This window comes from Neolamprologus multifasciatus, chromosome 18 (genome assembly GCF_963576455.1).
Source record: "Neolamprologus multifasciatus chromosome 18, fNeoMul1.2, whole genome shotgun sequence".
NCBI classification, from domain to species: domain Eukaryota; kingdom Metazoa; phylum Chordata; class Actinopteri; order Cichliformes; family Cichlidae; genus Neolamprologus; species Neolamprologus multifasciatus.
In genome coordinates this window covers 23,804,551-23,832,501 of record NC_140456.1, presented here as the reverse complement: position 1 = coordinate 23,832,501, position 27,951 = coordinate 23,804,551, and the positions used below count along the sequence as shown (strand labels likewise).

At 40.9% G+C, this 27,951-nt stretch overlaps 3 protein-coding genes across 5 annotated transcripts; 1 reads left to right on the top strand and 2 right to left on the bottom strand.

Annotated features, from left to right (window-relative positions):
* The first annotated feature begins 22 nt into the window (after positions 1–22).
* angptl4 (angiopoietin-like 4) lies at positions 23–6,859 on the top strand. Its single transcript, XM_085142005.1, has 7 exons — positions 23–759; positions 1,559–1,669; positions 1,846–1,939; positions 4,424–4,537; positions 4,629–4,724; positions 4,905–5,189; positions 5,296–6,859. Exons 1-7 carry the CDS (start codon positions 232–234, stop codon positions 5,478–5,480), a joined length of 1,413 nt encoding a protein of 470 aa, XP_084998131.1. The 5' UTR covers positions 23–231; the 3' UTR covers positions 5,481–6,859.
* A 1,440-nt stretch (positions 6,860–8,299) lies between these two features.
* On the bottom strand, positions 8,300–24,242 carry LOC146497976 (dipeptidyl peptidase 9-like). Of its 3 annotated transcripts, none has more exons than XM_085142001.1 (21): positions 23,768–24,242; positions 22,386–22,469; positions 22,003–22,241; positions 21,692–21,804; positions 20,063–20,236; positions 18,606–18,774; positions 18,248–18,358; positions 17,508–17,636; positions 17,338–17,403; positions 17,129–17,225; positions 16,731–16,908; positions 16,474–16,633; positions 16,256–16,335; positions 15,418–15,570; positions 14,631–14,766; positions 12,835–12,980; positions 12,515–12,661; positions 12,271–12,423; positions 11,684–11,826; positions 10,890–11,001; positions 8,300–9,986 (listed from the first exon to the last, which is right to left on the bottom strand). In XM_085142001.1, exons 2-21 carry the CDS (start codon positions 22,439–22,441, stop codon positions 9,894–9,896), a joined length of 2,655 nt encoding a protein of 884 aa, XP_084998127.1. In that variant the 5' UTR covers positions 22,442–22,469; positions 23,768–24,242; the 3' UTR covers positions 8,300–9,893. The 3 variants fall into 3 exon arrangements, with proteins under 3 accessions (XP_084998127.1, XP_084998126.1, XP_084998125.1); XM_085142000.1 differs by lacking the exon at positions 23,768–24,242 and adding an exon at positions 23,526–23,761 and having other exon boundaries at positions 18,606–18,777; XM_085141999.1 differs by having other exon boundaries at positions 8,301–9,986; positions 18,606–18,777.
* A 107-nt stretch (positions 24,243–24,349) lies between these two features.
* Positions 24,350–27,951, bottom strand: rps15 (ribosomal protein S15). Its single transcript, XM_085140434.1, is given in 7 exon segments — positions 24,350–24,510; positions 25,607–25,841; positions 26,247–26,332; positions 26,731–26,751; positions 26,753–26,824; positions 26,826–26,872; positions 27,933–27,951. Coding segments are annotated over 7 exon segments (594 nt in total). The 3' UTR covers positions 24,350–24,396.

Here is a 27,951-nt window from a genome sequence, read left to right as displayed (position 1 = left end):
AGGAGGGACAGAAACCTGAGAGTGACTGCACGCCTCCTTCTCCTCAGCTGGCCAATAGCAGGCGGCTCACAGCTTTGACTTGACGGCTGAGAAACTATATAATAGCAGCACTGAGCTCGTTTATCCAGGAACCTGAACTATCAGATCCAATTCGAGAAGAGAAGGCAAGACACTGCACAATTCTTTGCACAGTTTACAGACGTATTTCAGAAGTTTAGTAAAACGGCAGAAATGAAGACAGCACTGGCAACTCTGACTCTCTGCCTGGTGGTGCTCATGGCCACAAGTTTCCCAGTGGAGAGGAAAAGAGCCTCAAGCCCTGGTGGTGCTACCAAGGAGAAGCGTGTCCAGTATGCAGCATGGGATGATGTTAACGTCCTTGCCCACGGCCTCCTGCAACTGGGCCAGGGGCTGAAGGAGCATGTGGACAAAACTAAAATCCAGATGAGGGACCTGTCAAGCAAACTGAAAGTCTTCAATCGCACTGTGAGCGAACTGGGGAAGGAAAGCCAGAGGCTACAAGCAGAGGGGGAGCTTTTGAAAGCTCGGGCCCAGGGACTGGAAGACAGAGAGGGGCAGGTGCTGAATGTCACAGCCGAGCTGAGGGATAAGGCAGAGGAGATGCAGCAGGAGAGGAGGACGATGAGTGAAAGACTCAGCCACCTGGAGGAAAAGGTGGATGGCATGTTGCAGGGAGATGGAGGGATGTCTGACATGAATGCTGGTGCCAAGAACAGCAGTGATGCTCACAACATCCAGGTAAGAATGGGGAAGATTATGTGTGTAGGTTAATGATGATCATTAGAACTATGTTGGATAAGGTGAATGAAAGTTAGTCTGGGAGGAAAATTATCTGAAATGAAGCTTTTCCACTGTGTGCAAACCATTTTTCTTAGAGTTAAGATACTTCCATGTAGGCCCCTCAAAGTACAAAGGGATTTTGCACTGGTTATCAAGTCAGTGGATTTACAGCACCCAAGGATTACAAGGTGTGTGTGTCTGTGTGCGTGTGTGTCTGTGTGTGTGGGGGGGGGGGGTGTCTGAACACTCAGTGGTCCTAAATAAAATTAAACAGAGCGTAAGCAGCGGGTGGTGGTAAGCCGGAGTGGAAGGTTACTACTATAGGCGTGGATAAACGTGCAGTACGTGCAGACAGAGCTGCAGGATAAAGAGGCTCTGCCAGCATCAGCTGCAAGAATTTTCCGTTTTTCCACAGCTGTTGCATTTTGCAGCACAGACACTGAAGGTTCTCATGAAAGTTTTGCTTTCTTAGCAAAGCTTCGTTTACAAAGCAGTGTGTGAGTCGGAGAGCTTTGTGTGGTGAGCTGGAAAATCCCGAGAATGGGTTACATAACTACACCTACATACTATTGGCTTGTCATTGTAGGATAAAATAACAAGTTTCAAGCAACAGTTTGAAACTTACGGGTACCCTATTTGCGGTGTTAACTGGAGGACCTCCTTTGAGCGATGGATTTATTTTACGCACAAACACGTCGTCGAATAAAAATGATAAAATAATAAACATTGTTGCACCTGTGTCATATTTTTCTGTCAGCTCATGCTGGAGGCCCAGAACAGACGAATTGATGATCTGATGGAGCGAATCAGACTTCAACAGGATAAGCTTGACAAACAGAACGTGCGCATCAGGACCCTGCAGAGTGAAGTAAGCAGGCGCCACATTTACGCACACTGCTTGCATAAAAATTTCTTTAAACATCTTTATCGTTATTATTATTATTATTATTATTATTATTATTATTATTATTATTATTATTATTATTATTATTATTATTATTTTGTCTTTTTTTTGTCTCATCACTGATTCGCAACCTTTTTCAGATCCAGCAGTCAAGACAGAAAGCCTCCCAGCGGAGCAGCAAATCCGAGAGCTCCGTGCAGGGTGGTGTCGCGGAGCAGCGCGACTCGCCGGCCGGTAAGTAAAGCCAAAAAGCGTCCAAAATCCCCCCTTGACACTGTCTTAAGTCGACTCTACAAAATCTGACGCCAAATGTGACAGACCATCTGTCTTGTAATGCCACAAAGAAGCTTAAATCACTAGCAATTAAAATCAAGGAAACTAATTAATTCGGGACAAGCTTTTCAGCTCAGCGTGACGCCAAAAATACCAACAGGTGCAATCCCTGAGAGCGACTGAAATATTAGTATTACTCGTTAAATACGATATAGCATTAACCCTCTCCAGGTAGACGTTGCAGATTTGCAACAGTTAAGAACTAACAACCTGATTAACCCACATACACATTTTATGAGTTTCTTTTACTCAGCACTGCAGGACTTGGTTGTGCATTAGCAACAAAAAACTTAATTTGAGCCTGAGAGGGTTAACACAGTCACGTGTACAACATATTTAAAATATAAAGTATAGACTAGTTTTTTGTTTGTTTGTTTGTTTAATTGTAAGCTGAGTCTATCGTACATTTGAGGGATTTTAATCACAATAGCAATAGGAAGTTGCTGGAATATCGCTGCAGGAGTTGAACGGGAAATTAGTAAGGTGTTTAGTCAGCACTTCTGATACTGTGGTTACAGTAACTGTGAAAGGCTCTCAGACTGCGGGCACGCCAAGCAGCTGCTGTGACTGAACCAGCATGAATGACTGGTTTCATCCAGACTGGACTGGACTGGATGCTGAACAAATAGGGAAGCGATAAGAAACTCTGAGCTTTCTACCAGATTACATATAGATCTCATTTTATTCCTTTTTAGTTTTTAATAACGCTGAAATCTGCACATATGGAATAATTGCAGTAATTATAAATGAATACAAATGGAAAAGGATATATTCAAACTGAATTCTCGGGTTGTAATAGCCATGTGTGTGAACTAGGTGAAAGGTGAATGTGGCTGAGGTAACATTAGAGTTCAGTCATTGAAATCACAATTACACCGCTCTGACATCAGCAGGATTCAGGGATGGGGGAGAGAGGGGGGGGGGGTTATTCTGGAAAGCTTTCAGCTGGGGGAAAGTTTGCTGGTCTCTGGGAGAATTCAGTCAGGGTCAGACAGCATGCCAGGATTACGCTCAGATCATTTCTGCGCTGTGGAGGAGGGAAAGGGCAACAAGGTTTTCTAGGACTCTTGTTCAGATTTCTCACCTTGGGTCTTAACTAAAATAAAAAATAATAATAATAATAATAAAGGAAAACAAAGGGGAAAGGCAGTCTAAATTTATCTCTGAACTTTGTACAGATATCGTATGTTGTTTTGAAGACACTCACCTCCTCCCCATTTCCAAGATGTCCCACCTTTTTCTGTTAAACAAACATTTTTACATCCCTGAAGAATGAGCAACCTTTGCCCTACAACAATCAAACAGGCATCCCTCCTCCTGAGCTTCCTTTCCCTTTGGTTGTCCTCTCCTCCCCCATCCCTGTGCACCCCCCCCCCCCCCCCATCTCCTCCTTATTTCCAATTATAATGAATTAGAAATGTGCTAAAGTTCAGGAGAACCCTTGACCCCTGAGCAGACAGTCACAACAACAAGAGTTCATTTCTCTAAAGAAGAAAAGGTCACCTCACACAAACAGATTTTGCTACTGTGTGATCAGCTGATGAGCTTTCACTGAAACAATTAGAACAACCAAATTTAAATCTATATATATGCACAGTAAATTGTGACGAGGCTTTGGCAGGATATTAAACTGCACTACATGATGTCATCTTTACTAAAAAAAAGATTACGCCAGGGGTGCAATTAGCCTCATCCCTTATTAAAGCACGTGCCAGCTCTGGAGACCCCTGCTCTGCATATAATAACAGCCCCCCTCATCCCTACACCATGCTGTGCTCATTCCCCATGCATGCAGCAGCCATGCACATCTTCGTCACCAAGCGGCTGCTGTGCACGTGAGGGAGGTGTGACAAGTGAAGGGGAAGGAAGGGGGCCGGACACACGAGCGAGAGGGCGGGGGGGGGGGGGGGGGGGAGGTTGTAGAAGAATGTAAAGGATAGGCGTATGTAACTCTATAGGTTGCACAGCCCAGCACTTAAAGAGGACAGACTGCCTGGGAACTGGGAGAAAGGTCATGTTTACAACAGTCCTGCTGTAGCTAGGTCAAAGTTTTTGTTTTTTGTTTTTATCAGGAACACACTCATATCTCCAGACATAGTGATAAGCTTTTATTTTTCTTTCCCCTGAAGAGATAGTCTTATTTGAAAACACTCTACTCGAAGTGTGCAGCAGCCCATTGCTGAAAGATTCACTAACTGTGAATGACCTATTTCTGAAAGCTGGGTAGGATAACCAAAACAAAAACATTTGAGGAAGCTGGGGCGAAATCTGAACACAGCGGTTGGACTAAAAAGGCAGCATGTCTAAAGCACATCCAGGGGAAAAGGCATCCGTGATACAGTCCAAGTTTTAACTTTTTTTCCTTCTTCTTTGTTCTTTTTCCAGAGACGGCATCGGACTGTCACGAGCTGTTCATGAGAGGAGAGACCACCAGTGGGGTGTACACCATCCAGCCAGCAAACTCAGAGCCCTTTGAAGTCTTCTGTGAGATGACAGCTGGTACGTGGCGCAAAACTCCTTTCGATTTTGAACCTGCTGTTTCATCAGATGGAATATGTTCTGATCATTCTTTCTCTGTTTTTCTATCCAGACGGCGGATGGACAGTGATTCAGAGGCGCCAAGATGGTTCAGTGGACTTTGACCAGCTGTGGGATGTCTACGAGAAAGGCTTCGGCAGCCTGAATGGTAAATGCTTTTGAATTTTATTTCACTGGCTGATTGGTACAGTGTTCAGACAGGTTATCTGCCTTTTAGTAACGTTGCATCAGTGGACAGAAATACCCTCCAAAAACATTTTAGCACTTAAACCTGAAATGGACCACATGCAAACAGAGCTCAAACTCCTCTTCTTTCCTTCCTCTCCAGGAGAGTTCTGGTTAGGTTTACAGAAGATTTACTCTATTGCCAAAGATGGCAGCTACATCCTCAACATCAAGCTCTCTGACTGGGTGGATGACCCTGCAACCATCCGTCTCCCGTTCCAACTGGGTGGACAGGAAACCAAATATTCCCTCCAAATTCAGAAGGGTGGCACTTTCAGTGACCTCGAGAGCTCCCTGGCCACTGACACCGCCTCTGGTCTGCCTTTTTCCACCCATGACCAGGACAATGACCAGAAAAGTGACACCAACTGTGCCAAGCACCTCTCTGGTAAGATACAATGATGAACATCCCTCAGATAAAAACTCGTGATGTGGCTCACATAGAGTCCAGTAAAAACGTATCAACTAACCTAATATTGTCCTGTTTTTTCTAGGTGGTTGGTGGTTCAGTAACTGTGGGCGCTCCAACTTGAATGGCAGATATTTCCAGAGTCCTCCTCCCAAGCAGCGGCACCAGAGAAAGCAAGGCATCTTCTGGAAGACTTGGAGAGGCCGTTACTACCCTTTGAAGTCCAGTATGATGATGATTGCTCCCGCTGCAATCGAGAGCAAGTCATAAAAAAACGGACGAGGCAAAAACAAGAAGGGTTGTAAGAAGCAGGACTATTGGTTGATGAGGTAGAGTTTGCCACTTCCTTGGTTATCTCCCTTTAGGGACTTAATCCGAGAGCTACAGCCCTCCAAATCAGGACTGTTCTCCAGAGAAGATGAGCAGATTCCTTCCCGGCATTGATGGCCACAGAAGAGACAAAGCTAAAATGTGCAATGGAATTTAAAAAAAAAATTAATATGTCGTAGCATTGCACAGTTTCTTTCTGCTGGTTTGAAGCAGGTGCTCCCAGTCAACAGGACGTCCCATCACAGCGTGTCCCAGCCTGTCCAATGAGCTGTAAGCAAAGAAGCTTTTCCAACAAGTCCAGACTCCTCATCACATGTGAGGTGTCAGCTGTGTATGCGGCCTGTTGATAAGTTTGAATGTAGCAAGGACTGTCAGATTTTTAATAAAAAGGAAAGAAAAAAAAAACATGCAGCATGCATCAAGCAAGCCTTTTAAACCCAATGGTGCAGACCAAATGGAGACTTAATTAAAACAGTCATTTTCTACGTGAACATGATGACAGAAGCATTGTGTAAAGTTGTACTTCACTGTAAACTAGATGCAGAAACACTGTTCCAGCCTTTTGTACCACATACTGCACGCTCTGCCTGCAAATTTGAATCAGTCGAAAACTATTCTTAACTGAGTTGTTCTGATTTTCCTGTGGAGATGTTGTTGATAATAAGTCATATTGACTACTTTTAAGACGAGTTTTTGTAAGTAGTATTTGAAGGACTGTGGACAGTTTTCAGAACTATAACTGTTACTGTTGTCCAGTGATATTATCTGTGTCCTTAAGACTTGAGAGCTACTGTAGATGTTTTTTTTCCTTATTTAAATGTTGTAAAAAAAAAAAATCACCTGATAAATGTATATATATATATATATATATATCTGTTGTTTGTAATTTATGTTCTGTTTTTTTTAAGAGAAAGATTTGGGGCCATAAAGAGCCAATAAAACTGATTGAAACCAATATCTGTCCGCATTTTATTTCTGTTATGTTCAATGCAATTCAGTTTTATTTACACAGCCGCAAACCTCAACAGTCACCTCAAGATGCTGTACATGCAAAACCCCAAGAATCAGATGACCAAGGGCGACAGTGGGAAAGAAAACGTCTCGCATTTTGCAGTAAATTCATAACCAAGATATGATGCAAGGCATGTAGTCTGATTTCACATTGTGGCTACCTCATGTAATTAAACTGATGTTTATTTTTCTTAGACTTGTAACACAACACTGAGTTTGCAAACCTCGCAAACACACATCTGCACTAAACCACAGCCGCACGTGGCAGACCTCTCGATCAGCAGCTTATACCTGGAAGCAAACCTTAGGAGCTCCAAGGTGTCAGCTTTAATTTCCAGAGCACCACCTTCTACATCCTTGTCAGGCTTACTGTTAATGTGCTTCATCCACAGTGATCCTCCGAGAACCGACAGCCGGGTCAAGATCAACATCTGAGACAGCTGATCTGAAGGAGTTTACCCTCATCTCAACTCGCCTTTCTCTTCTGGGCTACGGTGTTACCAGTGAAAGTCGACGCCCTGATGTCACAGTTTGGGTGATTTAAAAAGAACGGGACAGCACTGTTCTTTCTGCAACTCTCTAAATCAAAACTAAAACCAATTTATTCTTGAAATGTACTTTTAGGGCATACTAAGAAACTGTGGCAACACAAACCTATTTGCATTTGTCTAACACCTTTAAATATCTCTCTATTTTTTTATTTATTTTTTTGGTCGTGGTGGTGGAGGGTTTCTAAGCCCAGACATTGGGATAGTCTAAATATTGTTATTCCCATTTGATTTGCAAAGTTTTATATGAATGAATGTGAACTTGCTAAATTTTCATGGTTTCAAAGTCAAGGTGGGCCATTAATTAAGTAGAGTTTTAATTTGAACAATAAATAAATAAATAAAGCTTTCACTAAAGGCGCTTTTGGTTTATTTGTGTTGACCTCATGCTGTTTTGTTCTCTTTGGCTCTTTCAGGAACAGTGCCAGTACAATCCAAAGCATTAGCTGTCTGGCTGTACTCCCTACCAAGAAACAGTCCAGTGTTTCTGTTTGTTTGTTTTAAACAAATTAAGCACACACCAGATGAAGCAGAATAATTCATTAGCTTTAATGGAGCTGGTAGACAGATTTGATTAACCTTAATCAAGACCTTTCGCTAAATGAATCTAACCAGTTTTCAGCTGTCACTTTATTAGGTACACCGTGCTAGTACCAAGTTGGACCCCCTTTTAACCCTCGAATCTGCCTTAATTCTTCATGGCACTGATTAAACAAGATGTTTGAAATGTTCTTTAAAGATTTTGGTCCATATTGATATGAAAGCATCACATAGCTGCTGCAAATCTGTGATGGGAATCTCCCCTTCCACCACATTCCAAAGGTGCTGTATTGGATTGAGATCTGGTGACTCTGCAGACCATTTGAGTACAGTGAACACACATGGTGTGTTAGTAGTTAGCAGTCATCAGAAGATGGATCCACGCTCAACAGCACTCAGGTCCATGGTGCTTAGTTGGTACCAAGGGCCATAAAAGTGTGCCAGCTGGCCTGAACCATTGATATAATGCCAGATGGATCCGTGCTATTTATGCCAAATTGTGACCCTACCATCTGAATTCTGCTGCAGAATAATCAGACCAGACCACATTGCTCCAATCTTCTGTTGTCCAGTTTTGGACAACAGGCCATTCTCTATGAACCCTAGATTTTGCTTGAAAATCCGAGTAGATCAGATCTGAATCTCTCAGACCAGCCTGCCTGACATCAACAACCACACCACAGTCACTTAAATCACTATTCATTCCTTATTCTATTGTCCAGGTTGACCTTTAACAGGCTGCTTTGACCATGGCTACATGCCTACATGTCTAATTGCACTAATAAGACATGGCTGATTAGAGGCTTGCAATAACAAGCAAAGAATCAAATATTGCCATTTCCTTCTTCTCCAAAGGCCTGCTTGTTTATTGAAGTGATTTTAAGGGCAGTGGAATCCAGTTAAGTCTCTGCGGTGCTCCCAAATCAATATGAAGCATCACTCAATACATCTAAAGGTTACCACAGCATCAGCTGCCACGTGTTTGGGGAGCTTCAAAGCCCTCTTCTTGTAGCTGAGGTGGATTTCTTTAAGTCAGGTGCAGGTCTGATGTGAAGAGGAATACAGGATCCGGGGGGTCTAATTGAGGCTTTAAGCCACACTTGACATTTAAAATAATAATTTTAAAAAACCTTTTAATCCCAGAAAATATGAAGTACAACAAGACATATAACCCTTCACAGGTAGAAAAACAATAAGACTGCACCAGAAGAAAGCTTGTGATTGATTCATACATTTATTCATTATCATGTACAAATTGTATTTCGGTGGTACAAAGCTGTTGTAAGACTCCAGTGCTCACCCTCTTGTTGTCTTTATTGCAGTAAAAAAGGGAAATACCAGCATGATCAAGAGTCAAGAGGTACTTTGGCAAATATAAATTATGTGTTAAGAAGGCAAGCAGACATCTCGAGCAATGTAATATGACGGGGTAAGACGGCGCAAAAACATCAATAAGTGCCTTCCATCAGCACTCATGAAAAGAAAAAAAAAAGAATAAAAATCCATAAAAATATTTCATTTTAAACAACAAACGCTAAAAACACAGACAGAGGAAGAGCCTTGATTTTCTTCCTTTCTTGATTATTACACCAACTCCGAGGTACAGACCCACAGTATGTATGGCTATTGTGAGGGTGGGTGTGAGTGTCTGTGCTTATGTATGAGATGAACTGTATTTTACATATGCATGTATACTGTAAAGGTTTAAGTCTGCAAATACGTGTACACATTCCATGTCATATCTGTGAACTGTAACCACCGCTTCTACCTCTGACTGGAGTAAACAAAACAGGTTTGGGGGGGCGGGAAAACAATTTGATAACGTTTGGCAGAAACCATTGTGGTTGTAGAAATGAAGATGTGAGTGAGCAATGAGTCAGACTGACACAGCCTGCAAACATTTCTTCACAAGTCTTTGTTCGGCTTTCTGGGTGGGACACCACATGACGTGCACGTAAACCTTTCTCCAGACTGTACATGGGGGTGAAGGGGGCGTGAAGAAGACTGGGAGAGCAATTGAGTAACAGAACAAGACAGAGAGGAGGAAATGTAATGCAGAAGTGAGACGAATAGTTGGTTGGGAGGAAAGGAGCTGGTGGCTGCTGGGTGTCTGATGTTTTTCTTGCTGACAGGGTAAACGGTTAGAAATGGGCTGGGGTGGGGAGGTCATGGAGAATACAGGTGGGCGGACAGTTGGGAGGGCTAAAAGAAGGAAGAGGGGAATTTGACTTCACTTGTCCCCTGTTGTCTGATTTTAGAGGTATTGTTGTAGAAAGTGCAGCAGCATTATCTCGTAGTGCTCTCCAGACTCAGGACAGCGGATACTGTGCCGCTCGTTGGGGTAGACCTTTAAAAATTAAAACAGAGCAATCAACCAACATCAGCAAATTAATTTATAAATTAATACACATGCTCTTTGTGTGTGTAACCAATCATATCTAATCTAGAAAATATCTTTTTTGCCTTCGAAGCCACTCATGACCTTCTTTACAAAGGTTGTTTTTGAAGCCTAGCACCTGCTGTTGCTAGGTTACACAAACCATCTCCCTTATCCATATATAACTGGGCCATGAGGGACAAACAAGCGCCGTTTAACCTTTACCCGTGTTGACGTTGACACTGTGAAGCTCAACACTTCTTGATTTTGATTGGTTGGTGACAGAGAAGTGGTTCAAGAGTTAACTTGTATTTCCAAATGAAAGCACTGTGAGCGCAGCAGGAAAAAGAAGCTGCTTTGCATGATCGCACTGAACGCTGTCGATGCAAAGTGTCACAGCATTTGTATCGAACACAGAGGCTGTCATTATGGAAATAGCTGCCCGCTGACACTAAAGGTTCAAAATTCAAAACAACAATCCTAATCCTAATATATAATCCAACTACTGTATTATGTTAACTGAAGTTAATTTATCGAACTATAAATAAGTGATACAAGCAAAATCCTGTGAAAGCTAAGATGGCCCTTAGCAGTAAAAGTGCACTTCCTTCTATGTTTCTGGAAGCATGATCTGATATCCAAGTGTTGGTGATGTTATATTATCACCATATAGGCTATATTATCATAATAATAATGTTGGTCCAGGATCAGCACTGCATCTCACCAGTGATGTTGTTCGATCATTCACTATCACTAACAAACCAACATAAGTGATCAACTGCAGCATTGATCCTGGACAACATGATTGTGAGAATGCTGGAACAACATAAACATACACACACATGTATTATGCTCTTAAGATATGAAACAAACCTGAAGCTGGTAGGGCTTTCCAGCCCGGATTATCTGTGACACTAGAAAATTGGTGTGGAAAAAGTGTACATTCTCATCCAGAAAGCCGTGGAGAATAAGCAAACGGTTGGGCCTGAAGAAGAGAGTTACAATGCGATTAGTTAAACTGCAATGAATATGTGTTCCGAGAACAGTAAAAACATGTTCCCAACATTACAAATGTTTTAAGTGGCACAAAGAGATTTACAGAATGATTACACAAATGCAGTTGTAAAAATCTTTTACTCTCACTTTCAGTCACGTTTTTAAGGTCATCACTAGAACCCTAAAAAGTGAGGTTCTGTCAGGATGCAATCTTAACGTTTGCAGAACTTATTTTACATACAAAAAATAAATAAATAATAATAATAATCCACAGCTTTTGACTTAAAGGAAGACCCTGCTACTGAAACATCAATAACTCAACGTTCCTCAGCTAATGAAAATGTTCCAAGTAGCCCCAGGGACACAAAGGCAAGGTATGGCGTGCACAAGCACGAGTTCAAGAGTTTAAATGCTTTAAGAGTCACATTTTAAGGTGTTTCATAAGAATGAGACAGATTTTTTAAGAAGTGTTTGAACTGTCAGTTGCGCACAGGAATCAGACTGACCAAATGTGAAGCACATTTAACCAAAATATAACATTAAAGATCCTACAATCGTTATTAAAATGCAGAGACAATATGAGAAACTGCAGAGAATGTGCATTTTGATTTTAAAAACTCAAATACCTCATAATTTCTTGTTAACTTAAATAAGAGTGTGTGTGTACTGACTCGCTAGGGAGCTTATCCACATGCAGCGCCACAGATCCCTCCTCGTAGCCCTGTTGGTTGTTCTCAGGCACATCCATGTAACGCTCTGTGTAGCCTGTGTCATAGGCCATCCACACAGTCACTGGGGCACCTGCAATAGCCAGCTGTCAGGGATGGAAAAGAAATAACATTAAAAGAAAAAGAATTCATCTTAATCTGGAAAGAAGTCACTTTGCAGGAGAGTAATTGTTTAGGCTTACTGTGTGTGTTATAATACGATTATTAATGGTATATTCTGATGTCATTGTTTTACATCTGATATGCACGCATGTCACAAGAAAAATCTTTAGCATAGCGATGTATCTGCAGACATCTCTACTTAATAAAGACTAATGGCTAACACACTCCAAGACAGACACCATGTGGATGCAACTGGCAACTGCATCCCAAATGAGGTTATGAGCAATAAGGAAACAGAGAATTAAGAAATGATTTCCTAATCTTATATTGCATTAAATAACAAATGCCTGCATGTTTTGGGCTATAGGCAAAGGTTTAATATGGTTTTAACAATAAACGACAGCTTGAGGGTAAACAGGCAGTCCAACCTTAAAGACATTGGGTCGCTGGATGAGGCCCATGAGAGAAAGGAAACCTCCATAGGACCAGCCATGGATGGCAACACGGCTCAGGTCCACAAAGTTAAACTTCTCTGCTACATACTGCAGCCCCTCCACCTGGTCTTCAATCTCTACTTGACCCTGGAGAGGCAAACAGAGTTATTTCGGCTGGAGCTTTCACATCTATTTCTTTAATGATACTGGATTATTATTTGTATGTGTCAAACTTTACCATTTTGTTTTTCAGTGCTCCTTCAAATTCAAGGCCCCTCTGACAAGAACCCCTCCCATCAATGACAACCACAGCATAGCCGAGAGAAGCCAGCGTGTTCAGGCGGAGGTATTTCATGCCCTTAAAAGAGTTGTTAACCAACTGCACCTACATATACAAAGACATAATCACGTTCTTAGAAACATTTTGTTTATACAGTAATAGACTTTCAGAGTAGCATTTATTAGCCACAAAGGGAAGGCAGCAATGATTAAATCTTATGTAACAAAGCCGTATGATTACACAGTTAAAAGTAAGATGGATAAGATGCAGCTACAAACCTGTGGGCCTCCGTAGACAAAGAGAACAGTGGGGTGTTTCCGCCCAGACTGCAGGTTGTGAGGCTTGTATACCATCCCATAAAGCTGGAAGCCTGACTTCCCCGGAAAGTCGAAAATCTCAGGTGGATTGTAATCTCCCGGACAACCTGGATGACATCAACAAGCAGTCACTAGGTTAGGCATACGCAAACAAGGTTTCATGTCAAAAAAAATTTAATTGTGAAATGACTGGTTCGCTTATATAAAGCTTTTCTACTCAAAGTGCTTCATACAACATGCCTGAGAACCCTTTGTCAACAAATGTTACAGCAGAAAAAAACCTCAGCACTCTAAAACATTTTACAGAACTAAATGATTGGGAATAAAAAAAAAAAAGAAACGTTTTAGTGTTTAAGGTTACTGATACTCTTGAACCTGTACTATATTCCACAGCTGCACCTCTGCTGCAGGTTTATTTTTCATTCCCATTTTATGTCTTTGCTCAGCCAGATTTTCACAGCTTCAAATCATTGTTTCAGTTAAAAGCACAATCATGACAAGCAACTCTGTAGGAGCTCCTGCAATGGGGCGGCAGTTAACAGGGATTTATGTTTTAGTGGGAAATCTACACCTCAACCACAACCCCCCCTGAATTCCACCACATAACCTGATGTTCACCTCTCTAGAAATTTAACTACAGATTGCATCGACTGTGATTGGCCTGTTCGTGCATTGTGCATGTTCGGCTACTTTGAGTTAGTATATTGATTGTTATTCTCTAAGTGGCTAAATATAAGGAAACATAATTCTAACATCAATGTAAGGACTCTCTAATGTCAGCAAATTTCAGGTGGGAGATTGCAGAATTTATCGGAATGGACGTGAAGGAAGAAAAAAACAAAACCAACAAACAAACAAATAAAATGCTGTCTATCGTCTGGCGCCACACATAAAACACCAAGATACGGCCACAAGGTAATAACACATAATGCACCTGCACAAGCATAAATGCTAGCAATGATGTCGGCCACTAGATAGTTTACACCGTCTGCAAAAATTCCCTGCAAAAGTCTAAATCAAGACTTCTGCTTCAATTCCTACTCTTCCAACATAGCACAAACTGTTCAAGCTGTATAATTAACTAATGGTGTAGTGCAAAAAAAATGTATATAGAGCAATTTTCAATCCATTGTGATGGTTTGGTCCATGATAAGTAGTTTGAATTAAAGAGGTTAATAAACTTAAAGCCTTAAATTTCGGGAGTTCCAAAACTCAAAACCCAGAGTTAACTTAGTTTACAGAACTCTTTTTGATTGTCCTAATGTCTTTCCTCTAAACTTCCGATTTTTTTTTCATGAATCAGGAAAAAAAACCCAGAAACAGAAGAAATGTGATGATGTTTAGGATCTTCTCCTGATATGAACACTCACACTTGGACAGACTATCCTCTGCACAAAACTATACTGACACAGAGAGGCTTTGTTTTGTTTAATGCCAGATTTGTAATTTTTTAACTGCAAGAGAGTTTTTTTTTTTTTTTTAAAAAAAAGGGAACAAAACATTTATCATGTGAAAACCAAATTTATCAAATCCTTTGAGAGATTTTAAAACAATGACTCTTTGCTGACTTTTCCTTTAGTAATGCATAACCACAAAACATCAAACAAGTACTTTTTGTTGGAACTAACCACTTATAGACAGAGGAATGCAGTTGCTCTTGGATACTATCTCAGTGTACACACTGCTGACAAGCAGTGCCTCTCTGTCTTTAGTACGAGCGATGTTACATGGTCTTTTTTACATCAGGCTCTGTTTACCTGGTGATTCCATCATGCTGGCCCAGAACTCAGGAACCATGTGCAGCGGGTCACCTTCTGAGCCAGTCAGCTTGTAGACGTGAACACAGGGAGGAGTACTCACGTTGCTGTAGTGGCTGACAAAAAAGTCAAAGTTCTGCAAGAAGAGAGAAGAGAAAGAGATGCCTTATAAAGAAGAGGAAGTAAATAAAAGGCAAGGGGGATGCAAAGTTGTATCACTAACTACAACAAAGCCCGACATGAGACATTATCAAGTAAGATGTCAACACTCTCTTTAACCCTCTCAGGCCCGAATTAAGTTTTTTGTTGCTAATGCACAACCAAGTCCTGCAGTGGTACTTCTGAGTAAAAGAAACTCATAAAATATGTATGTGGGGTAATCAGGTTGTTAGGTCGTAACTGTTGCAAATCTGCAACGTCTGCAGGTTAAACGCTTCCTTCAAGCCAGTGCTTTATTTCTCACTGCTCTTAAGCAGGCAGTTTCTCTCTTTACTTAAACCTTCTCTATATCTGCTATTAGCTGTACTTAATCTGGACTGGTCTTGTTTCCCCAGGTGTAAGACAACAACACTTATATTTATTTATTTATTTTTCATATATTTGAAATGTAATTCTGGCACAGACTGAAGTATTTGTTCCCACCAGAACTACTCAAAACAGTAAAATATGTTAAAGCAACTCAACTGTTGAGCAACATGTTAAAAAAACAGGTGGATAAACAGCTGGATTACTGAAATTTGCACACAGAGTTAGGCAAACAGGTACGTGCACAAATAAATGATAGTACCTGACTAACAGAGCAGCTGTGAGAGAAGCCAGGCTTAGTTAGTCTGACCACATCTCCAGGTGACTCATAGCTGACCACGTAAAGATGATGCTCCAGAGGAGTGTCTCTGGTGCCCTGGAAATACACCAACTTTGTTGCCTCATTGACCCAGATCTAGCAAAGGAAACATTAGAGAGCATTTGAAGGTGAATGAAAACAGCAGCTCTCAGCAAAAATACAGCAATGGTCTTTTCAGATGCCATAAAGTAGTCCATGACAAACCTAAATAAAGCCACGGAAACATCTTTGTTTAAAGTAATATTTTAAACTATTTTAGAAAAGCTGACACTTAGTCAGCATTGGTGCTGAACTCCAGAATACAAAATACAGAAAATGTACATTTCAAACAAACATGTATATTTGACTGTTCTAGTGATTTTTTTAAAGGCAGCGTCAGGTTAACTTGTCATCTTTCAGCTTCAGTAGCATTTGACAGTGTTTGCATCCATACTATGCACAATGTCGACATGTTTAGACATGTTTTTTGTCCATCTGTTTTACCCAGACTGAAAACAAAAAAGGCCTGAAACAAGCAAAAATTGAAATTGACTCCAGCAGAAGCCTGACAGAAAATCTCCAGGGAAATACCAAATGTCAGTTGATGTGGATCTGTTGTCAACTTCAGACACTGCAGCACCAGTCTTTTTATAAACACCCTAAAATTAGGATCTAGAATCAACACTCCAAATTCATGATCATTACTTGAGATTAAAATTGAGAACTGCCCAAATACTTTCTTACTGAGTTCACCTGTATCTCTCATAGGTGTGATTTTTTTTCTTTTGTATTTGGCACTCACTTTGGAGCCATGTCTTGCCAACACTTCCCATTCCCCACAGGTCAATGTCACCTCTTCTTTGATTGCACATTTAAAGTCTCCTGGAGGACAAAAAAGTAAAAATCAACATTCTATAATGTAAACGCTAACAGCTGAGTCTAAAGACAAAAATAATATCAGCCTAAAAAATCTGATTATCTCATTTCAAATCAATGCAGAGGCATCTCCTAGTTTCTTACCCTCTAGGTGCTGGTATTCCTCTATCCAACGGTAGCAGCCTGGTTGTAACTGGGATGTGATTTTATACAGATGGCTGAAACCTGTTTTAGACTCATTTACCCAAATGAAAGTAAACTCATCTTCTGTCGTTTGAATAAAGGGATAGAATATATCGTGAACCTGCAGAACAAAAGAAAGCGTCATAATTAGAATTTATAAATGTACTTAATCAGTTTATTTTAAAGGTAGCCATAGAGAGCTGTGAGAAAACATTTACATTTATCCAGACGTCAGTGGTTTCTTCATAGATTATGTATGGCTGCGTGTTAGTGGGCACAGCCTCCAGACTCTCCTGTCTTAGAGCTGGATCATCTGTCACTGGGATGAAGAGGGCGGGTGTCAGCAGAACAAGTTGCAGTTTCCTCTGACTGCGGTCTAACAGCACTGCCCAACCACTACAACAGAGAGCAGACAACGATCAAAAGACTGATTTGTATGGAAAGATGAGTAATCATGAATGAAAAATAGTTCCCTCCAGTATAACTTCTGTAAAAGCTAACGAGACTATCGTGTACGTCCATAGGTCCCAAACCGATGCCACAATTTTAAAAGGTTCTCAATCAAACAGTTTCTTATGCTGGTTTATTCTGAGAGGCAGAATTTTGCAACACTCACTATTTGCCATCACTCGTCCATCCTACTCTGGCGATGTATTCTGTCCCAGGAAACAAGGAGTTAAAGGGGGCGACCAGTTCTTTGTCGTGTGTGCTCACTATCTGTAAATACACATACACATGCATACGCACACGTGAGATAAAGATCATGCTAAAGAATGAAGATGCTAAAGCACGTAGAAAAAAAGTGAAGAAAAGGAAGTGAGACACTTGCTCTTCCTTGATGATCTGTCTTGATCTCTGCCAGTTTAAGTGTAGACTGGGGATTTTTGCTACCTGTAAATAAGAGATTAGAAAAAAATACAAGTTGTAGAAATGTGTGTGTGTGTGTTTTCACTGCTCTAAATTCTTGTGCGTACATTGTGCAAACCTGCACTGACCTGTGCGAGGATATCTGTATGCATCTGCTTTCCGCTCCTCAAGTGCCGGAGATGGAACGTGAATAATTTCTACCTCTGTTTCATCCACCTCTTCATACAGAAGGTACACTGTTTTACCTCCATTAGGGTCTGACGGGAGAAAAACAATTAACTCAATTTATCCAAAGAAACAGAACCTATAACATGGGCTGTAAGAATTGTTCCTTAAGAATTGCTTTTGTTAGTAAGAGCCATTGAGCCGAGAACCTACTCGGCTCAACTCGACGCAGCTCGATTCTACTCAGTTTCGGAAGTTTTCCATTACAATTGAGTGCCACCTAATGTACGTGGGGTCGTTACAGCAGTGCAGCTGAAAGTTCAGCGACATTATTTGTATGCAACACGAACACCATAACAATAGAGGGCGTCGAGGTGATGGTACACCCGCTGCTCAGTGTATGGCTTTTTGTCAGGTTCGGGGACCACAATGTTTTTTCTCATTGCCAGGTTTAAAAAATGGCAGCTTCGATTTTTGTGAAGGAGACACTGTCATGACTCATCGAGTGACGCCACTGACTAGCCAATCGGTCGCATACAGTCTGATGACATCACATTTTATGGATCAGATCTCAGGTCACTTGGAATCCTGGCCAAGCGGATACTAAAAAGTACCTGGTACCAGGTACTACCACCTAATGGAAAACCCTAAAAACTGAGTCGAGCCGAGCTGAGCTGGTACTAGAAAAGGACATACTGCTGACCTTCTACTGCTGTGGGGCTCCACCAGTAGCCAGTGAAACGGTCAAACTCTTCCTGGATGACAAAAGTTGCTACACCTGCAGACTTGGGGTCCTCCTTAACATTATCTAAACCTGGAAGAAATTGAATAAATTAGCAAATGGGTTCAAATCCATATGCCACATTCATATGCCTAAACACAAAACTAAACATGTGGGATCTCAAAGTTGTTTTCTCTCTGCGCTACAAAGTGAAAATGGATGAGAAAAAACAGGGTAGATGAAGTGCCAAAACAAGACACACACTAATAGTGTGAAATTTGTAAAGCTCACTCAATAAAAATACTGCTTAAATAAAAAAACAACAACTGCGTCTTCAGACCTTTATGGCAGTACGTGAGTCGCCTTTCCTCGCCTGTCTTAATGTTGGCTATCCACAAGTCATTGTTGTTGATAAAGGCAATAAAGTCTGGATCTCCGGGGCAGATCTTGGGGTCCATACGGGTCCCTGAGCACTGGGTCTTGATCTCCATAGGCTTTACAGGAGCTGACTGCTAAAACCAACAAAAACAGTCTTAGTCAAAAGGAAATTGAATGTTACGTGGACAGAGCGAGAGCCTTATGAAAACATTAACCTGATTCATGAAAAAAAAATCGGAAGTTTAGAGGAAAGACATTAGGACAATCAAAAAGAGTTCTGTAAACTAAGTTAACTCTGTAACATCTGCTGACTTGAAATACTTGTTGAGTTGTAAAGAGAAGCTCAAATAACAGCTTGAGATTGTTGGTCTGCACAGCCAAGTAAATGACAGCAAGTACAGACCACCCATATGGATGCACGTGGTTATTTTCAGTGACTCAGACCAGCTCATGATTTTGTAAAGTGACTCCACGCATTCGAGCTACTGCAATTTCTCCTACCAGTGAGGATGTTGTTGTGTGTTTATACAAATCTCATTTATCTATTATTTAACCAGTTTGTTTATTCTTTTTATCTTGTTAAACCCATCATCAAGATTCAGCAGCGGCATCATGCACTCCAAAAACTCTTCAAATACAGTGTAATGTACAAGGGTCTAAGGAAATCCCTGTTCCTTCAAGCAGGTTAAAAAGCTGCATTAAAATTATAAAAGGCACAAGCACAGGGGGAGAAAGACCTGAAGTGCACCTCTGACAAACAGTAAAAACAATCTAAATGAATCTTAATCCAAGGGCCAAACCGAGTTTTACAGCTTTTACTATTGATAGACATCTAAAACATGCAACTCTCCCAAGATTTGTAGTCGATACACCTATGGTATCAATTTGAAACTCCTTTGTCGCCTTGTTTTTGAGTTATTGCATTCACAAACTCAGGTGTTCCATTGCTTGCCTGTCTGTCCACCAGGCAGGGTGATAGCATTACCCCATCAGCCTTTTAGAGCTGATGGGTAAAAACTGAGCTGTACTGTCGAAATTACTTAGATTAAGATGTCGGAGGGATTCAAGGTGCAGTTACACTTCTTTACACTGACAGAAAGGGGAGTTTCAGTTTCATGGCCCACTTAAGAGCAAAGTGGCCCACAACGCATATAATAACTTATAACATTATTCTATGTAATAACACTATTCACTGACTGTGTGTCTGGAAGAAAGTCTGACAGGAGACTCACAGATATAGATCATCTCTACCTTGCAGGTATTCCTTGGTATCCCTCTAATTGAACGGATACACAGTATTTAAAGGTTTATGAGCCAAAGTGATGTATTTAAAATAACAGTGTCGTTACACAGCTGTGCTGAGCCATTCTTTAATCAAGAGAATTTAAGAATTGCAAAAAATTGAGCAGCTGTACTCACGATGAAACCATTGTTGCCACCGTCTTGACAGTAGAATAGGCTATTACTAGCCTGGAAGAGGAACAGTCCAGTCTGGGAATGGTAGTCATAGGACGTAATACCAAATGCTCCCAAACGTTTACGCTCTCTCAACAACTCCTCCTCTCGAGAATATGCCCCCTGGTGCGGCGTAGCCTTAGAGCAACAACAGGAAAACATGTGGATAAGATTTGAATTTACCAAAGGGATTTTTAGAGGTTTGCTGTGTAAACCTGTGCATATGCAAAGGTACATATATGTAAATATTAGGGCTGGGTATCGTCACTGATTTCTAGAATCGATTCGATTCCAATTCACAAGGTCCCAAATTGATTCAATTCGATTCGATTCGAATCGATTCGAATCGGGGAAATTTTGCCTCAGACAGTCAAAAATATTATAATTCAGATCATGCATCAGTACATTTCCATATTTATTTATCTATAAAAAGAAAGCTGACACTTGCGAGACTTTATCAAAGGTATAATTATCACAGCAGATAGTAGTAGCTGAGGATAAAACACAGAAAAACATGAAGGTGATTTTCCTGGCCTGGGATTTTATACAAATATTCTGCAGTAGATCAAAAACGAAGAAAAAAACATGAAGTGAAGCAGAGCAAAGTTACAGAGATTTTATTAGAGACACAGCTAAGCGTTTTGCAATTTTGCATAATTTTAAAAAGTTTAAATTTGTTCAGTAGCCTATTGAACGGCAGAAATGAGGCTTTCTTTTCGGAAGTAAGTAAAGGGAAAAAAACAGCAGCCTACAGCGCAGTAAACAATGGTAGACTTGTGCGCAAGCGAATAATGAAGAAAACAGATTTTTAGACGGGAAACTGTTCTTGACGTATACAGAGAGAGAGAGAGAGAGAGAAAGAGAGAGAGAAAGCTGAGCATGAAGTGTGATTTTATCGTGGTGGAAGCAAAACAGCAAAAGTAAGAGAGAATCCATGACGATGTTTATCAAATGTGAAGCCTAGTTTGCTGCTGGTTCAGTGAATTTTGGTTGGTAAGAGATAAAACCTGCAGCTCAGAATCTAGCGCAAAAAATACGTAAACACAAAGCGCGGACCCGCCGAAACATCAGAATCAGCGAGCTGTCGGCTTTCCCCCGACAGTGTCCGTGCCGTCGGGTGAGAAAGGTGGCATCTCACTGATTCTGATGCGTCGGCGGGTCCGCGCTTTGTGTTTACGTCTTTGTGCAAAATCCGTGTACCTGCTCTCATTTACTGTTTTAGCTGTTTGGTGGTTGTTGAAATTTTGTGAGGTTTAACCTAAGATTCTGGCTTTTCGGGCAAAATAAATTTATATTAAAAAATCGATTCAGGATTATAATGAATCGATATCACGTTATCCAAGCTAGAATCGATTTTAATCGATAAATCGATAATCAAAACCCACCCCTAGTAAATATATATATATATACACACATCTACATATATATATATTTATATGTAACATAATAAATGAGAAACACATGATTGAACCACCTTCATCTGCCCAATCATCCCTTCATAGTGGTTGGATAGTATTTTGGACTTCAATAACAACATACTGGGTAGTTTGGTAGTGGCACAGCACAAATAGAGAGGAGAGATGGGGAATTCACCTGGAAGTGATCCAGCATCTGTTTCCATGACAACACTAAGAGGGTCTCTTTCCGAATCTTCTTGGGGATTTCTGAGTAGAGTAATGAGTTCTCTCTGCTTCCATAAGGCATTCCTGGTAAGCACAAAGAAAAGCAACAAAGGCAGTGTCAACAAGAAACAACAGGCATTTCACCCTGACTGTTTTAGTATTATGAGGCGATCATCCTCTGCTGCCTTGAGCAGAAAAGCATGACTGAGGTCAACTGAAAGGAGTACAGTTGATAGAAATTACCAATTACAAGCTGATACTGGGCATTTTTGTGCGGCTTACCGAGGTAGTAGAGCCGGTGGGAGTGGGGTCCATTTTCATCATTTTTCTGCACGAACTGGAAGTCATGGGGAGCCTTGTTGGCAATCATGCCTGAGTACTTCCTGCTACAGTGGATAATATCTCGCAGGCCCTCCCAAGAGTGTTTCTCCACAAAGAACTGAGATGGCACATCCTCCATTTCCACCACCTCTGCATTATCCGAAAGGCCGTCCACAGCCGTCATGCTCACAGTCACACAGCTGCACGTTGACATTACAAAGAACTGATAAGTGGTGCAGAAACCAAGGCACACCTACACAAGGCCATTCATTTATTGGAACTGGTTTAAATATTATTCATCCATTTTTTTTAACCAAGGCAGAGAGACTACATGAACACTGTACCTTGTCCAGATACCCTCTTTATTGTCACAAAGTCTGACCTTCTTGACTCTATGCATTCACTGGTTAACACGTTTGACGTCAGATCTGTAACCAATAGAAGAAGTACAGATGTAATGTTAAAAAATTGTAAATAGAGTTAGTAAGCAAACTTGGAATTTGGGTCATCAATTCTTTATAACAAAAGCTAGACACAGTCAAGAAATCTGTCTGCACCAGGCTGTTCTTGTCCCATTACATTGAGCCACAGTGCATAACACAAATACAGAAAGTGGGCCCCAAACAGAGGGGAAAATGTATCCTTTATTAAGACTTCAAAGGATACTTGCATACTGCAGTGTCCACTAAAGATGTGAAATCCCCTAAACGATTTTTATATGCAAGTCTATGGTAGCACAAAAGCAGCTGACACATCTACAACTCAGCTTCAGGTGAAACACAGGATTTAGAGTATAGCCCACATTTTTGCCCTTATAATCTCTGTTTAGTGAGAGATTATATGACGCAAACACCTGTGTGGGGGGATACTGTCTAAACAACCGAGATGCTTTTCTGATGCTACTCCTTTGGTAATTATAGTTGACTAATCTAATATTATGGTGAGGCCACTTACATCAACTCGCAATCAAAACACCAACCAGCATGTACCACAGAATCCGTATAGATGCCCCTAAATAGCGAATTCAACAATTTGTTAATCGTCATGTACGAATGTATAATAGCCATACCGTAAATCTTCACTTGGATGAAGAACATCTGTAACGTTATTACCGTATGTCTAGTCCTTGTAATCCTCCTATTAGTAATTAAAATTTAACTTAACGTGGCCTCGGTCTTACTAAACACGTTAAAATAACAGGGACCTGTGTGCCAGTTGTAAAATAATATAAGGAAAGAGCCCATTTGAGTCAAGTAGATACCTGACAGCGTTTAAAGGCTTAATATTAAGGATGGGAAATTAGTAGAGTGAAATGGTAAAATAATGATAATAATAATAATACCGGTGCCGCTGATGGTAACAGTTAAGGTTAGCTTGCCTACAATAGATCTTTGTTCTTGATTTGCAACTACTCACTCACGCCGGGAAAAAACACCGGCAAATTCATTTGAGCGAACATTTCAAACTCAGCCGATGTTACTTGCATCCTGAGGTGAACAACAAAACCCCCAAGATTTTAAAAACAGGCAGCAAAAGACAGTTATTAAATCGTGTTTGCCTTCGCTGCCTTTTGACAGGACGGTTCCCCTCTGTCATTCTCGCTCTGAAGCTAACTAGCTAGCTGCCGTTAACCGGGCTGGAAGCTAGGTTGCCACAAGCTAGCGGTGTCTGGTTTTCTATAAAAACAGACTCTGTGAAAGAAGTTAAAATTTAAACCAACACTCACCAATTCGGCCACTGTTTCTTTACCCGGCTTACAAACCTTATTAGCTCGATGTCAATAAACAGTTTTGAGACCGCTAGAGCTTGTATCCATGGCCCAGAATGGCCACACTCAAATTGCAGCTGGCTCTGAGATTCAAGAGGCGGAACATTCGTACTGGTGGAGTACAAACCCGGTGCTTTTTTTCAGCCGCACCGCTGTTGCTGCTCTGGTTTCAGCGGCGGCAGGAACTTTGTGGTCAGTATTACAACTGCTCACCTTATTTGAGCATGAACAGCTTCCCAGGTCAGGCGCTGATGCCTGATGTTTAAAGCTTCATGATGAAGCAGAGACCATGTCAAAAAGGCTGAAAGCCGCTAATTAGCAAGTCACCAGTGATTTTGATGTACATATCATATTTTGTTTTGTAAAGAAATGTTACATTTCAGGGACTTAGACCATTTTTTCAGCATAAATCAAAATTCAAACAAAGCACCGTATCTTGGAGTCTTGCATTCACGAGGTTTCTGTCACCATGCCATCTTTAAAATATGCATTCAATTTTCATTTTGACCCATAATGTAAAAGAAAATCAACACAATCATGTTGTGTGGAGCACCCAATTTTTTATTTATACAAATAATACAGCCATTCTACTTCAGAGGGATGAAACGAGAAGAGTGTGTGGCTCCAATACCAGGGCGACCGTGCTTCACTGGCTTGTAGGTGATGGAGAACTCTCCCAAGTAGTGACCACACATCTCAGGCTGTAGAGAGGACAAACAACATGTTAAGTACAGAGCAATAGAATTTTATGTGACAGAGATCAGAACATATTTACTGACGTTTAAACAAAACAGCTTCTCCTCAACAGCTTGAGCAAAGTGTAATTTGATGTGTACAAACAGGGATGTGGATTTGAAAAATACAATACAGTAGGAATTCTTTAATACAGGATATGCAAGATTCACTAACGTAATGTATGATTCAAACTACTTTTGGCTGTCCCCTTCTTTAAAAGGTGGATGCCCTTCCTGACAACCCCAAAGAGATGTGGGCCTACTCCCTGGATCAACACAGGAACCTTTGCTTGTCACTGTAAACCTGTACACTTTGGAGCCACTAACATATGACTTGGTCACTACCAAAATAGGGAAGCTTGGAGGCATGCAGGATCTGTGCACATTGAAGCTGGCGTACTTAAGGGGTTTTACAACACCTGATTATTATGTATCATCCTGCATTCATAATCAATCGCAATGGAAGATTTGGCTCATAGCATATTTTACTGTCAACTTAAAAATTGATGTGATTTTTTTATTTTATTTAACTAGACAATATGTCCAGCATGTCTAAAAATACGTCCCATACTGCAGTAGATTATGCATCACAGTGTACTCAATGTAAAGCAGTGACTTTAGGAAATCTTAGTTTTTTTTTAACCAACTAAGACGTCCCATATTTTCTTGCAATTTAGTCTATCTGTATTTTCCTAGTGTACTAATTATCAGCCATGTTGAATCACTTTGCCAACCATGGTCAGATGTAGTTACAGTTCCACATTACATTTTACTTACATTTGATAAAAATGCTCCATGAGCCGCTTGAGCTGAAAGTCCGTTTTTAGAGGGCAATGAGTGAAAACTGAATGAGGTTTTAAATGGGCAAAAGGTCAATTTATTGGTCAGTTATACCTGATGGACCAATGCACACTTTAGTTTGGGGCCTTTGTTTTTCCCCAAAATAAATTATCATGGCCTATATGATCAGTTTTATTGGATGGGTGTGCTGATTTAGTTCAATGGCAGAAATAAAGCCAGCCCAGCTTTTCAAACTGTGCCAATTACCAGACTGACATCTCACCTTGATTTCAACCTGGTTGAAAGTCTTGCCATTGTACACTCCAACCATAGACCCAACCATCTCAGGCAGGATGATCATGTCCCTCAGGTGGGTCTTCACCACCTCTGGTTTCTCCATGGGAGGAGCCTCCTTCTTTGCCTTACGCAGGCGCTTAAGGAGAGTCTGCTGCTTGCGACGCAGGCCACGGTTCAGCCTCCTCCTCTGGCGGGCGCAGTACAGCTGCATCAGCTGCTCACTAGAGGCAGGACATGGAGGAAAACAATTTAAATCAAGTCTCACGCCTCCAAATCCCAGATGCAAGTAAGAGAATAAATCACGTGTCCATACACAAACTATTCAATGCTGTCAGACACATAAAGGTAAAAAAATGGCTGCCAATATTAGACAAGTAAATTCTAGTTTCAGTCTCCAGTCTCAAGCCTCTTTATTCAGTTTTGACCTGCAAGCGTCAGAGTTGAATAAATCATCTTAAAAATTGGACTATTTTATTTTCATTGAGTCAGTATTATCACTTATAAACCTCTCTGTTGTCACAGTAAGACACTCACAAATTACATTATGTCAGGATGTGCAGTAGTAGTACAGTAACTCTAGTTGACTGAATGACATCACCAGTGACCGTCTCAGTTGTGTCACTTACTAGGACATGTCCAGAAGCTGGTCCAGGTCCACACCTCTGTATGTGAACTTCCTGAAGGTACGCTTCTTCTTGATCTCGGTATCCGCCTGGAAGAAACGGGATCACCCCAGTGAGTACGTAGCTTAGCATTTTACACTGATGCTTCAGAATTTAACAGGAGTCACTCATTTTCACCATTAAACGTCAATAAGTCAGTTTAATAATCCATGCACAACCAACTACAGTAATATTATAATGACTATTTTATTTCAGCTACTGCTACGGGTAACGCTCTACCACCGAGTTAGCTTAGCCATAGCTCCGGCTAGTACGGAGGCTGTAAACACAGTTTAATCTTTCATTTGGAGCAACGATTTTCTACTGGATGGTAATAAAAACTGTGGATCTACTCGATGACACAGTCAGCTTTTCAAATCAGCAACTTTAGAGCCCCGATGCATACAGATTGTAGTCTGACTAGCTGCGAGACGGCACAAACACCTACCATCTTGCCTGATGTTCCGGGGGAAAAGAACGGCCAGAAGTCTCGCAAGGCCAGATATCGCGCGATTTCTGGCAAACATCCGGTGATGTTTTCCGGGCGTTGATCTCCTCTGTGAACAGCAGGTGGCGCAGCTGCAGAGTTACTGCAGTTTGTGTCCAGTGTCAGATTTCAACCAACGTGTCCTGTTTTCATTACTGTCTGTGTTACCACAGATATGGCAGGGTTAGTTCTGCTTTTTAGGAGGAGAGAAGAGTTACACAAACAAAAACATTACAGGAAAGTAGTGAGCAGACAGATCTTCGCAGAAAGGCAGTAAAAGTGTTCCGAAATTCTTTAAGTCAGATGAAGTATTTTCAGTTCATGCGGTGTCCCAATTGGCCTTAAATCTTATGAGACCATTTCATTTAAATAACTAAAACTCCTCACGTTATCTCATGACTACATAGGTCTAGGCCGGAAACCCCGGGACTAAACATACACAGTTGTAGTCAGTAGTTTAAACACACTGGGGGTTATGGGCATGAATATCATGGTAATTTGTGGCTTTTAAGAGTCAAGAGTCCAAGATCATCAGTTCAAATAACTTTACATCAGTACACATTATTCAGATGTATCACCACTTTGCCAAGGTCTGGAAGAAGACCCAAATTAGTTGGGATGATCAGGAACAACCCGCAAACTACAATAAACAACCAATTTGTTGTATCTTCAAGTGTCCTTTTTGGCTTGCCTGGGTTCACCTTGTGTATACAAGTGCCAAGAGCTTCAACTTGACTTTATACCAACAGCTAGACAGTTAACACTTGGACACAGTTGGGTCATCCAACAACACAATGATCCCAAGAACATATTAAAACTGGTTTTCAAATGGCTAAAGCAGACCAACATTCAGCTTCTAGAATTCACCTCCCCAAAGCCCCGGACCTTGATCCTATTGAAAATTGAATGATCAAATATTCAGTCAGAATTATTTGTTGATGTCAATTTCTGACCATACGTGTACAGTTTCTAACTGTCCAGGTTTATATAAAACTAGTTAACAGACTACGGATATATAGCAATATGTAACTTATTTTATTTGTTATACTGGGACTTGGTTACTTATTGCAGTGTTATTCATGACCCCTTCCCATCTTATATTACGTCATCTCTGCCTGGTTTGTTGTATCTTCAATTGTCCTTTTTAGCTTGCCTGGATTTACCTGTGACAGATGTATACAT

Excerpts from the sequence above, each read along its gene's own strand:
- angptl4 (XM_085142005.1), top strand. The coding sequence starts at position 232 with ATGAAGACAGCACTGGCAACTCTGACTCTCTGCCTGGTGGTGCTCATG. Across the intron at positions 1,940-4,423 it reads GCAGCGCGACTCGCCGGCCG|AGACGGCATCGGACTGTCAC; the intron begins GTAAGTAAAGCC and ends TTCTTTTTCCAG. Across the intron at positions 4,725-4,904 it reads AGGCTTCGGCAGCCTGAATG|GAGAGTTCTGGTTAGGTTTA; the intron begins GTAAATGCTTTT and ends CTTCCTCTCCAG.
- LOC146497976 (XM_085141999.1), bottom strand. The coding sequence starts at position 22,441 with ATGCATAGAGTCAAGAAGGTCAGACTTTGTGACAATAAAGAGGGTATC. Across the intron at positions 22,242-22,385 it reads AAAGAGGGTATCTGGACAAG|CTGTGTGACTGTGAGCATGA; the intron begins GTACAGTGTTCA and ends GTCAACGTGCAG. Across the intron at positions 16,909-17,128 it reads TGGACGAGTGATGGCAAATA|TGGTTGGGCAGTGCTGTTAG; the intron begins GTGAGTGTTGCA and ends TCTCTGTTGTAG.